General features: G+C 59.2%; 1 protein-coding gene across 6 annotated transcripts in view; it reads right to left on the bottom strand.

Annotated features, from left to right (window-relative positions):
* The window catches only part of SOX13 (SRY-box transcription factor 13), a 45675-nt gene that overhangs the window by 5989 nt on the left and 26489 nt on the right, over window positions 1-13197 (bottom strand). For 3 of the 6 annotated variants that reach the window (XM_080367201.1, XM_080367200.1, XM_080367202.1), the window contains 6 exons: window positions 10040-10321; window positions 6865-6942; window positions 2023-2224; window positions 1296-1401; window positions 1029-1115; window positions 119-291 (listed from right to left, as the gene is read on the bottom strand). In XM_080367201.1, the coding sequence (XP_080223327.1) occupies window positions 119-291; window positions 1029-1115; window positions 1296-1401; window positions 2023-2224; window positions 6865-6902 (606 nt within the window). In that variant the 5' untranslated portion in view covers window positions 6903-6942; window positions 10040-10321. The remainder of the gene's footprint in view (window positions 1-118; window positions 292-1028; window positions 1116-1295; window positions 1402-2022; window positions 2225-6864; window positions 6943-10039; window positions 10322-13197) is intronic. The other 3 variants (XM_080367205.1, XM_080367204.1, XM_080367203.1) reach the window with 2 other exon arrangements.

The following is a 13197-nucleotide window of genomic DNA, read 5'->3' as shown; positions in this document are numbered from 1 at the left end:
CACCACTCCCAGGGGAACCCTATCGTGGTCAGCAGATGCCAAAGGGAGCCCTGAAGGGATGGGTGGTCCCTGGCAAATGTTTCCCCCAAGCAGGCAGCCCAACGGGACCCGAGCCCACCTGCTCTTGCTGCTGCCGCGCCAGCTCCATCTGCTGCTGCTGCTTCTCAAAGAGCATCGTGGCCATGTTCTTCTGCTCCGAGTGGGCCGTCAGGAGCTGGTCCCGCAGCGTGGACAGCTGGTTGATCATGACAAGTAACTGGAGCTCCTTCTCTGCCAGGCTCTCCTGGGTTCCTGGAAGAAGCCAAGTGGCTGTGGGTCAGGGGCTTGGGCAGGGTGAACAGCACCACCACCACTGTTGGGTGCCGGTGGGCAATGTGTGGCCAGGGATGGCTGATGTGCGGGGGGCATAAAGACCCTCGTGTGCTGAACCATTCCCTGAACCAGCACCTGTAATGGAACACGCTCAGGTGCTTCAAGAGGTTCATACGGTAGTTAGCTGACACGGAAGAGGTGCAAGGGGATGGACTGTGCAGGCAGACACCCTCATGTTAATCACGCAGTGTGCAAAAACTGAGTCATGCAAAGGACTTAACCTACTTAGAATTGGTTACATGTTTTCATATAAAGAGGAAAAGGCATGTGCCAAGTGAAGCTCTTCCCCTTATTGCCAAGCATCATGTCCATGTTCAAGACTGAGAAGAGACCTGAACCATCTAAAAAAATACTTGCAATTCATTCCTTTGCTTTAGATAAAACCAAACTTCTTTTTCCTTGACTTTCCTCTTAAAAATTACCAAACTGCGGTCAGAGGCAAGCTTTCATCAGGGATCTTCACCCCCCACCCCCCCAAAAAAAAAAGCAAATTAATATTTTGGTTGAAAAAGGTACAAATCCCTATTAACTGCATGCACTCGCAGGCACATCTCCCTCCTGCGAAGGTGGGCAACGCCGTGTTCCCAGCCCAGGCTGCCCAGGCACAGGGTGTGGGAAGGAGGACGGTGGAGGGAGGTGGTGGTGGGAGACCTCACCCTTCACTTCCTTGGTCTCAGCAGCATTTTGGCCCAGCAGCCGCTCCTTCCAGTCGCTGGACAGTAACTTCTCGATGGTCGGCATCACTGTCCGCAACGGCAGGATCCAGGGTCGGCAGAGAGAGGAGAGCCAGGTGAGCACAGCCCAAGGCTCTGCACCATGGCACGGGGTGGCTCGTCCCATCCCGCAGCTTTGCAAAATTACTGAGGGGCTCAAAATGAGCGGGGGGGGGCAGTCCCAAGAGGCCACTTGGAAACATTTCTTACCCTCCTTCAAGTTCCTGTTGAAGTCCAGCTTCTCCTGGCCACTGACAGCCGGCTCGAAGGCAGAGCGCCTGGGCTCCAGCACATCGTTGGTGGGCAAGCGGGACTCCTGCGACAGACACAGCATTACTTGGTACTTTCTCCCATGGATGGGGACACCCCCACGTCTCCAGGTAGGAGATGCTGGGCCGGTGGGATGCTCAGAGCAGCCCTGCCCAGCTGCCTGCTGGACCACACTCTGGCAGGCACACCCCACCCAGCCCAGCTGGAGAGCATCTCTGCTCTTTGTGCCACAAACACTCATTTGCTGGAAGTTTCTACTGTTTATTTAGACTGCCCAGCTTCCCTGAGCCCCGTCCCTCCTGGGAGGTAGCACAGGGAGCAGGAGGGCTAAGGCTGCTGGTCTGGGGGAAAGAAAACCCAAGAGCAATTAAAAAGGGAGGCTGAAGGGATGGAGCACGTCTGGAGGTGGCCGCAGGGAGCTCCACGCCGGAGGCGAAGCACTCAAATCCCAGGGCTGACCCGAGAGCATCACCGACAGCCAGAAAGCCTTGGGGGAGCCTCAAGTTTCAACTTTGTTTCCTCGGAATGAGGAATAGCCACCCGGGAAAACAACCACCCGCTCTGCCAAGGGATGGAGCCCACGTCCAGAGTGGGGATGGCCGCAATGGTCTGCCAGCCCAGCAGGACCCCAGCCAGGAGCAGTGCTGGTCACAGCCACGGGACCCACCTGCGGCAGGGCCTGGGGGTCACTGCCCTCCCTCGGCGGTGGCCCCGGTGGGTCGTTGGGACGGGGCTCGGTGCTGGGGGCAGCCCCCGGCAAGGACTCGTAGCCACCCTCCTTCTTCTCCTCCGTCTTGATGGTGCAGTTCACCATGCTGCCCGCTCCATCGAGCTCCAGGTGGGGAGAAACGGGGCTCCTCATGGACATCCTACGGGACGGCAGGGCTGTCAGTAGAGCCATGGGGCACCCCCCCCGCCACGGGCACCCCTTTTCCCAGCCTGGCCCCACACTAGGGTGTCCTGTGCTGCTGTTTTTTCAGGGGAAATGGTCTTGCTTTTTGCCATGGCTTGGCAAAGCCGAGCTCTCGTTCCTGGTTTCCTGAGCTCAGGTTTTTGCAGATCTGGGGCTAAACAGGCAGAATACTCCAGGGGAACCAGCCCTTCACACGCCGGGCTGTGAAGGGAATGGAGAAACAAAGCAAAACCCTAAAGAAAGTGACCTAGAGGCATGGGATTTAGGGGCAACATGAGCATGTGCCTTCGTGCTTCATCCAGCAGCCTGGCAGGGAGCAACCCAAAGTTCACCACCACAGAGCCCTGTGCCAGACCCGAGCCAGCTCCCCAGGGGTCCCCGGCTCTGGGCTCACGAGCTGCCCCCCCTGCACCACCCCAGGAGCCGTGCCTAGAAAGCTGGCAGGGCCAGCAGGCAGGTTTCCCACTCCAACGGGAAATGGAAATCCTGGCTCCACTGAACAATGGCTGGGACAGCTACCAGAATCGCTCCTCCGGGAGTCCCGGGCACGGCACGGACCTGGGACCAGTCGAGCCCCAGCCGGGGCAAGGGGCTGGTCCTGGGAAATGGCTCTTCCCAGCTTCACCAGCCTGGCCATGGGTGCTGGTCCAACACCCAGAGCTGCCAGCTGCTCGGCCAGGCGCTGCCGAAGTGACGGAGCTGTTAGGGGGGGACCAGCCGTATAACCCCAGGGCACCCCAAGCGTGGCCAGAGCTGGGATTTTCAGTGGGATCTGCCCCAACCCACGTGTCACATCCATGTCCCTTGCAAAGCCCCAGCTCCTGGCAGCCTTCTCGGGGCCACCAAGCCTCACGCTGCACAGCAAAAACAGGAACAAATATTACCCTCCTGAAACTCGCCTTTCAGGGAGGAATAATGGGAAAAGGAGGCCGTTAAGGAAGGGATTTACAGTGGTGGCTGCCAGGAGCTGGGAGGTGGGACCACAGGGGCTGCTGAGGTGGGAAGGGGTCGTGGTGGGATGGTGAGAGCATCCTGCCCAGGCTCTGGCATCGCACAACCAAGACCCCCACGCTCTGCTCCCTCTCGCCTCCCCACACCCCGATGGCTCATCCGGACCCCCCCCAAATCAGGTTTGGAGGTGTGAGCTGGGGGGGGGGGGGGGGGCAGCAATTACATAACAAACAAAGCCCAGTTCAAGCTGCGAATTAATCAAACGGCTGAAAATAAAACCTTCCTCTCAGGAACTTCAAACAAAAGAAACGAAAACAACAAGGCCGGCTGGGTAATGAAAAGCCAGGGCTGTGAATAGGGGACAAAAGGAAGTGGAACAATAGGGTGTTGGACAAAAGCAATAAAGTAAAGGGAAGTGTGACAGCTCCACAATAGGGCACTGTGCGCGCCAGCCTTTCTGATCTTAGCGGGGCTTTTTTTAATCTCAGTTCCCTTGCCCTCCACTGAACAAACCAGCACACTCGCCGGGCCGGCGTCGGCATCGCCCGGTATCTGCTGCATCCTGCAGCACCACCCGCGTCGCCCCTTCCTGCCCCCGGCTCACCTTGGCCAGCCCAGCGGCAGGGAGGGCAACCCGGGCACCCGAAAAACCCATCGCCTGCCTCCGGCGTGCCTCGGCCGGCGAGGCAGGGGACACGCTTGGCAGCCAGCGGGATGCCGTGACCACGGCTCTGCCAGCTCCAGCGACCCGCCGAGGTGGGATCAGCCTGGCGAGGCTGCCCCAGAGCCCCCTGTGCTACAGGTGGGGAAACTGAGGCACAAACGCACGGTGGCTGCAGCACCTGGGGACCTGTGGGGGTGCAGCCGCTCCCTCCTTCCAGCCTTTTGGGGTTTTTAAAGGCATAAAGAAACCCCTGCTCAGTGCACCCCTGCCACAGGTCTGCCCTTCCTCCCTGGGTGCCTAGGCAATGGGGCGGCAGCAGCAATGCTGCAGCACGGAGCGATGCCTTCGGTTTGAGACACGCACAGAAGCAACGTCCCACTCCTCCGGGCAGGTCACATTTCTATTGTATTTAACCTCCTGGTGCCACTGGAAGTTTACTCTTAAAATGGGGCCAGTACTTTAATAGGGGCCTGTTTGAAAGGAGCCTCATTGTGGATTTATTATACGGTCTGCCGAACAGAAAAAAAAAAAATAAAAAGAGATAAGAAAAAGGAGAAAACGGCGCCGTTATCTTGTTACAGGGCTGGTTCCTGCGGCAGCCCTGTGCTGTGGGCTCAGGTGCTGGGCTCTGGGGCTGCCTGTGGCAGACAATAGGGATGGGAACAATTGCCTTGGCACGGGCAGTGTAACAGATCTTCCTCGCCTTTAATGTTCCCAATTTATCGAAGGGCGGAGAGGAAGGGAGAGAACGGCATTGGGATGCAAAGTACCAGACTGGAGGACCAAAATGGACCTGCCGAGGAGCAACGAGTCCTTGGCTGCTTCTTCCCGGCACAGCATTTGGGGGCGGGGGGGGTGGGGCTCATCCCACAAGCACCAAAGCCCTAAAGTGCCCGTACGGCGCAGCATCAGCGGGCTCACCTTGCCTCCAAATTCCAGCCCAGCCAGTTCCAAGGGCTGAGATTTTCGGGATGGTGACAGCTTTTCTTTCTCCATTCGTACCCCCAAACGGCACGTCCTGCAATTCTCCCTGTGCCTGTGCCACCCTTCCTGCCCGCCAGCCGATCCTATCTGCCCCGTTTGTGTTGCAGAACAGCTCAAAAGGCTGGGGGGGGGCCCGAGGCGCCAGTGAGCCCCCACCCTGCCCGGCACTGCAGCAGCTCGGGGAGCACCAGCAAAATGCCAAGACCCCCCCACCTTGGCACCCGGACCCTCTTCCCGGTTGTTCGTGCAGGCTTTGGCTTTGCAGGGGAGGGTGCTGCCAGCATCTCCCCACCAGCACGAAGCAGCAAGGGGAAGAAAAATGGAAAAGCTGCCTGGCGAAGGTGGGGTGCCAGCTGGACCAGGCTTTCTGCCCACAGCAGATCCCGCCTGCGGCCGTAAGGAAAGGGGTCCTGCTCGCAGGGCGGCTGGAGGGGGAGGCCGGCAGGCGAGACTTCCCGAGGGAAGGGGAGGTGTGTGCCCGCCGCTCGGGCAGGGCCAAAGCTGGCGCAGACGTTACATGAAACCCAAACTCTCTGCAAAAATACCGGAGGGTGCAGAAAGCAACAAACACACAAATTCTCCCGCACTGCCGGGATGTGAGGAAGAGCCGCGGCGCTGCTCGGCTTGGGGCAGCGGCACAGCCGCCTTCACCAGTCCTGGGAGAGGCTGCGAGTTGGGGGATGATCCCACATCCCTGCCCCATGCCGCAATACGCCTGCCTCGGGGCTAATCCTGCCCCTCGACTTGAGCAGATCCCACCCCAGGGGACAGCAAAGGGCTCCCGCAGAAGGGGGACGCGGGGAGAGCAGCAAGCAGCTGGCTGGGGGGGCTGGGCTGCCCACATTTTCAGGCTGACCTTGCCCCCACCTGCCCATCAGGTTGACTGGGGCAGGAGGGGAGGCTCTAGGGGTTTTTCTTTTCCTCCCTCTCCCCAGTTACAGCAGAAAGCTATCCCTTCACAGGTTACGGCAGACTCTTCCCTTCAGGAGCCCAGCGTGGTACCCAGTCATCCCACACCAAATCCACCCATCCCGAGCACGACGCAACCATTTGCATCCCGCCACCACGGCCCAGGTAACCAACCCAGCCAGGAGACAAACACACAGGGCAAAAACCCGTGGGGGAAGCAGCATACGAGCAGACACAGCAACGCCGACGAGAGCCAGGGTGGCGCGACACCACCGCTGTGCACGCACCAGCCACGTGCAGCATTCGCAGCCTCCAGCGCTCCCGCGAGAGAGAGGGCAGAGGAAAAAATAAGACACACACGGACGTTTTCTTCTTACAAGCAGGGCCCAAGGAATCCCGGCCGGCCACCGGGATAGACAATAGCCCATCTCCTGCCAGATGAGCGGGCCGCTTTCCTGCCAGACTTGGAATGTCCTTTTGGGGCCATTTCCAACCGTTTCCGCCCGGCGTGCCTTCACACATAAAAGAATGGATGGCTTCCTCCGCCGTGCCCGGGCAGGGATGGTCAGGGATGGCCGAGGCAAATGGCCCCGGCTGGGGGAAGTTCACGGGGCTGCCATCCCTCCCTGGGGATGCGGAGCATCCCGTGACGGTGGGTTATTCCCTGGGAAGGCGGCTGCGGGGGATGCGGGCTCTGCCAGCCCCAGCCGTGGATGGATGGGGACCGCCAGCACACCGGCTACACGCTGTAGGTGAAACGGGGCGGGAAGTGTAAGACCCCTGGGGTTTACTCCTCCTGAAAAAAGCAGGTTTTAAACCCAAAAGGTGTCTAGATGCTGAACGCATCCAGCCCCAGAAATGCTGCCGCCATGCGAGAGCCACGGCTCCACGTGTCCCTGAGGGACAGCACTGCTCGGAGCAGCGGCATTCACGGGACACGTGTTCCCCCGCCAGGCTGTGTCACAGGCGTGCACCCACCCGTGCTGCCCCACAAACCAGGGTGCTGCAGCAACGGAAACGCTCTGCATTTGGGGGTGCGCAAGCCAACGCTTTACGCGTCCTCAAATGCCACGTTTTCAACATCTTACCTGTCAGCGGTGCTCCCACGGAAAGCCACAACCTCCATCTGCCCAGAAGGCTGCCGACAGCTCAGGGTGCCGGAAAAGCTGCAAAATCAACGCCGAGAAGGGAGATCTTTGGCAGGCGGGGGGGGATTTCGGGACGGTAACGCCCCAGGGGGCAGAGGGGCAGCACTAAGCGCCCAGCAAGCACAGAACTGGGCAGCAGGCTGGCACCTGCGTGCTAAGACCTGCCATGGGCCGGATGATGCCACGTGAGCTCAGGCACGTCCTGCCCAGCAGTAGCCGATGGCTGCTTCACCATCCCAGAGCCCCCCCAGACCCCAGCTGCCCTTCTCCACCCTGGCAAGACCCGGGGTCCCATGGGAAAAGCTCTGGCGTCAGCAGGAGCTGGGATTTCCCACTGTCCACACAAAACAGACCGGTCTTTGTCCAACCTCCATCCACCAACAGTTCCCTGAAGGCAATTTCGCTCCCCTCGAAGGATAATGGACTCCGGAAACAACTCTACGGGGTCAGAGCAAGACTGACGCTCCGGTGAGAGCATCGGCATCACAGAACGTCCCGGGAATGGCCGGCGCAGCAAGAAGCAGAGGGTCACCCTTCTGCATGCCCCCAGGTGCCCTCTGTCCCCTCTGACGTCCCCCGTGGGGGGCTATCTCCCCCTTGGAAGGGTTCCTGTTGCCTCAGCACAGCCACACCACAGCTCTTTGGAGGTGCGGGGTGGGGGGGGTGGGGGGGAGCATCAACTCTCCATTTACTAAGATGAAAAGCAGCAACACAGGTCTCTTATTACCGCACGGCACTTGGAAGATTTAACCCTAAAGCAATTACAACCAGCTAGCATAGCATTTACTAATTCTATCCAAAAAAAAAAAGCCAACCTGCCTTCCTCAAAGGCCTCCGGGCCATATCCAGGACCGCTAATGAAATGCATATCTCTCTGATGCATGCTAGCAGAGAAGCCCTTCAGAGGTTCAGGGGGAAATCAAATCAATCCTGCTATTCAAAACTTGAGGCGAGAGAGAAAACAGCCCGTATTAATCACTAAACTCACTTAAGCGAACACTTGGGAGAGCGGGAGAAAAAGATGAATTCTCAGGCTGTGGCAGGGGGAAGAAGAGGAGCTGGGGTGTTTCACAGGAGGGGTGCATGTCCCCCAGCGCCTCCGTGCACCAGGAGATTCCAGCTCTGTCTCAGGGAATCGGCCGGCGGCTCGTACGAGCACCAGGCTACAGCAGCTCGAGTCCTTAGGGAGCAGCTCTGCCCTCGGAGACTCAGCTTTTCTAAATCCCATGAAATAATCCCCCTTGCCAAAATCCACCTCACCCCCACGGAGCTTGTGCCCTGCCCCTGCCCCCTCCCCGCGGGTCAGAGGGACTGGATGGACCCGAGGAGGCAGTGATGGAGCCGGGTGGGATGCTCTGGCTGGGAACTGGGAAAACAAAGCCTCCCGTGATAACGGTGAGACAAGCACAACAGGTTCCCTGGGGGTACAGGGGTCCATTTGACACAGCCCGGCACATGTTTTAACTGGGCCACAGCCCAGCACCCTGATGCCCCCCCCCCCCCCCCCCCCCCCTTACCAACAACTTCCAGCTCGCCGCTAACTCTGGTTTCACAGTGCTGCTGGGGGGGGGTTATCACCTTGCTCTGGTTTCTTATGAGATGGCAGAGGGACACACACTGCAAACACTTTCCTGTCGTGGTGTAAAGGATTACTCAACTGCTCCCCACCCGTCCTGGCCCCAGCACGAGGGCTTTGCTGGGGCCCCCCTCCCCTGCCTCTACAACCCAAAATCCAGGGATGCTGCCTCCCGGGAGCCTGGCTGGGTTAGGATGCAGACAAAAACCACCCAGCAGTTTTATAACTACCCAAATAATGAAACCAAATACAAAGAGGCAGTCAGATCCTTCCCTGGATGTAAACTGGCACAGGCCCACCACCTTCACAGCCACGACCCAAACACATTTTTCCTTTACTGGGATGAGTGACAGGATGGTTTTAAGTAGGGGAAAAATTAAACTGAACCTCAGGTGGAACTTCCTGGCCGCGAGATTTATTAGACTGGGAATGATCTCATCAGGGAAGCAGAGGAAACTCCGTCGTGCTGGAATTATTTAAAACCGTGCAAAGCCCGGAGGAAGAAGGCGCGGGAACAATCCCAGCGACAGCCCACGTGACGGCCGGGGACCGCGCTGGTCATTCCCGTTTCCTGGCCTCAAGACTAGACAGTCTGCGGGACGATTTGGTTGTTTTCTTCCACTCAATAACACCTATCAATAAGGAAAAAACTCCTTGCACCATCTCCGGCTTCGCAGGCAGATGGATTTCTTCTCCAGGGAAGGTTACATGGTTGAAATCATCTTTAAGAAAAGGCCTGGCACCTGGGGAGGAGGGGGGTGGGGGTGGCAGGCGGGGGCAGTGGGAGAAGGGGGTGCTGAGCAGAGGCGAGCACCTCGCTGGGGTCTGAGCGGCGGCAGGGGCAGCCGGGGAGAAGGGCTGAGAGAAGAAACTCCCCTTCCCTGCAGGTCTAAATGCTCCAGGGAAAAGCACAAACCCCACAACCTTAATATTTTTAGAGATGCCCTTCTTACTGCACCCCTCTCCTCCGCCCTTCCTATCTCTCCCTGCATTACAAGCCAATGAGACGCAGAAATATCACTCTACATTAACAAGGGAAGGTGCAGGGGAAGCGCGAGGAGGGAGGCACTCTGAAGGATGGGTATTTACTCCTCCTTTTTTTTTTTTTCTGCATCAGGAATAATTCCTAAAACAAGTTTCCCCCTTTGCGCAAAGCTTTGCCTGGATGCAAAAAACCAGCAGCAAAACCTGCCTGGCTCATGGGTGCTGAGCCTTTACACCCAGCACCTGGGGTGGCTGGATTGGGGCCGTGGTCCCACTGATGACAGTCCCTGGGATGATGGGTGGCACAGGGAGCTGCCAGGTCCCTGGGACCCAGCAGAGCTCCTTGGGGCTGCTCCCAAACCCCCTCCCACCACCCCAGCACAGGCATCGCCTGGTCCCATCTCCCCACTCCCCCAGTTTTAATCAATTTGCATCAAACAATCAATTATGGGAACGAAATCTTAAAAATCAGCAAACCCAGAGTAAATCAGGAAAGATCCACCTCCGTAGTGGGAGGCCAGCAGATCCCGGAGGAGAAGGATGGGGACAACTCACCCAGCCCCAGCGGGATGGCGCGGCGATGTTGGCACGGCACGGCACGGCAAGGGAGCGCGGTTAGCACATCTCCCTCCTTTTCTTCACAGTTTCTGTCCTCCCCTCACCCAAAAGCAGCCCTCAGGCTTATCGGGGAGGCCAATCTCGGTGTCGTTTTTTGTGTAATTTCACTCGCTCAGCGTTTCCAGGCAAAGCGGAGGGCACGTTTGACTCGGCTGCTTCGTAAACAATACTTTCCTATCGCATGACGGAGGGGTGAAGATATCTGACCCTTTTCCTCTCCTGCTTAGAAAGAAAAAAAAGACACGGGGCTCACCCACCTCGACCATGATCCTCCCAGTGCCTCCCGGGCTGGGGCTGCAGGGAGGGCAGCACTTTCTGAACCCTTTTTCCACACACCATGCCACAGGGCACCCATGGGTGAGGTCTGTGGCACAAAGGGACCTGGTGCTATTTCAGCACGGCCCCACAGCCCATCCCACGGCATCCCACGGCATCAGCTGGTGTCTGTTACCCCTTACCCTCACTGAACTTCTCGTGGCATTTTAAACTTTCCACTACTGTCATTATTTTTCCAACCACTCCCAGGCTTTGTGGGGGCTTCCACTTGTGCCGGGCAATCTCATCTTTGCACTCCTGTTTTCCTGGGTGAGCTGATTGCATATGCGAGGACCAAAAGGGATGCTCTCGCACACGGCAGCAGCCAAAAATCAGGGGGCCATGCTGCCATGCACAGCGCCCTGCGGCTGGCAGCACCCCAGAAACCTTCAGGGTCCCCTTGCTCAGGATCCTGAGGTGCAGCAAACATGTCCTTACGCCCAAGCTTGGACACGGAGGGACAAAGGCTCTGTGGAGCCACTTCACCCTCCCCAGCTGCTGCCCAAACTCCCCCAGCTGCTGGGGCTGCCTGACATTCCAGCAACAGATATATTCTTGCTGGTGTGACGGGAACCTGCCCCGCAAGCCATCCGGGGCCATCATCAACCTCCCTCTGAAAGAAAAGGCAGCCCGAAGGACGGGTGCTCAGTGCCAGTAGCTGTCCATCACCTACCCCAACCCATCACACCCGTGTTAATGGCAACCCTGACTCCGCTCCTGCTGTGCTTCGGCTTGGCAAAGTCACAGCTGGCTGCGTCTGGATGAAGACCCCCAAGGAAAAAGCTTTTGGCCTGACTTCTCCCCCTTACTGGTGTCAACTGCAGTCACTTTGATGGTGTTACCCCTGATGTAAGGTGCGGATTCGGGCTCCTGTGTCCATGGCTTGGGAGGATGCTCATCGCCCCGTTGCTGTGTGCCCTGCAGGTCAGCCAGAGCATCCTGCAGCAGCAGCAGCACCGGGGCTCGCACCCGGCATCGCCTCGCGGGCCGGCAGTGACATTAACGGGGCAGCGCTCACATTTACGAGACAGAAACGGCAAGAGGGAGCAGGGGGTCTGGTTCACGCCGTTCTCATCGCTACCGTTATTTCAGCTCAGGGAGAGACCTTGGGCTCTGGGGGGTAGGGGACACCCCACCACCCGTCCCGCTGCAGGACCCAAGGATCCAGCAGCAGACACCCCTCCAAACCATGAGCATCCCGCAAGGCTGCGTTCACACCTCACCCCTCCTCTCCCCTCTTGCTTTGGAGAAACTAAAACCCATGAAATCCCGGTTGCGCGGCACCTCCTGGCTGGGCTCCTCTCCTCTGGGGGAGCAGAGAGATTTGGGAACAAGCTTTTACTGGCCCGCCGAGATAGTTTTCATTACACAACAAAACCACAGCACAGACGAGGCCCGAGGCGCTGCAGCAAGGAGCTGTCAGCCCTCCCCCTCTGCACATGGGTATCCGACTGCCCCCAGGAGCCCGGGGCTCCCTGCATCCCACCCCACACGCTAGCACACAAGGGGCTCTCTGTGCCCGCTGGCACCTGTGTGTGCATCCCCCCAGCTGCACCCCAATTTCCCCTGGGGTCCCTGAGCCTGCTCCCTGCAGCGAGGGGCTTTGGCAGCTCGTGCCTCCACGTGCCGCATCCTGTGCCGCTCACCACTTGTGTGCCGGGGGGGTGGCTCTGGGCAGCGTGGGGAGGACGAGAGGGACCAGAGGCGTTTCACGCCGCCCTGGCAAAGTCACACGTGGCTGCTGGGACCATGCAGCTGCCAGGCTGTCGGCGCTCAGAGCCCTGCGGGGACGGCTCAGCCCCACTTTGCCCCCCTAAATGAAGGAAGGAGGAGGGCTGCAAGGGACCGTGGGGCTGTGGTTTGCAGCCCAAGGTGCTCACAGGCAGAGCTGGCTTCAATTACTAGCAGGGCTCCTGCTGCCTGCTCCCCTGGGCTGTGCCACTTACACCAAAAGCCACAGCCAGAACCCAGCCACCTATACCAGCTTTACTTGAAAACACACACACGCACCAACACACACACCCCCCTGCAAAAATGTGTTCCCCAGCCCAGTTCCCAGGATGGACCCACAGACCCCGGGCAAGGCAGCGGGAAGGATGGGGCATGGGAAGCCCAGAGGCCAGCGTTGCACCTGGAGACCCAGATGACAGACTGAGAGCCTCAGAGAAATGTAAATACTGCCCTGCCTCTGACCACACTGCAGCCTGGCCAGGTCTGGATGGGTTCCTCCAGCCTGCCCAGGCACCGATGGGTCCCTCCTGGCTGCTCGGGCACCGATGGGTCCCTCCAGCCTGCCCAGGCACCGATGGGTCCCTCCTGGCTGCTCGGGCACCGATGGGTCCCTCCTGGCTGCCCGGGCACCGATGGGTCCCTCCAGCCTGCCCAGGCACCGATGGGTCCCTCCTGGCTGCTCGGGCACCGATGGGTCCCTCCAGCCTGCCCAGGCACCGATGGGTCCCTCCTGGCTGCCCGGGCACCGATGGGTCCCTCCTGGCTGCCCGGGCACCGATGGGTCCCTCCTGGCTGCCCGGGCACCGATGGGTCCCTCCAGCCTGCCCAGGCACCGATGGGTCCCTCCAGCCTGCCCAGGCATAGCCCTGGGGACCTCCCTCAAATCAACCCTCCAGCTCCTGCATCACAGCAAGAAAAATGAGCAGGAAAGATCCTGAGCAGCCACCTCTCCTGCTCGGGAATTCACCTGCAGAACTGCCCGTGGGCAGCAGCACCCACGCAGGGCCACGCAGCACAGACTGGTGAGGATGACCCTGCCTGTCCCTGCC

Source organism: Falco punctatus, assembly GCF_963210335.1.
Source record: "Falco punctatus genome assembly, chromosome: 17".
Lineage (NCBI taxonomy): Eukaryota > Metazoa > Chordata > Aves > Falconiformes > Falconidae > Falco > Falco punctatus.
Note: the sequence above shows the minus strand (reverse complement) of the source record. Positions and strands in the feature narration are given on the sequence as shown.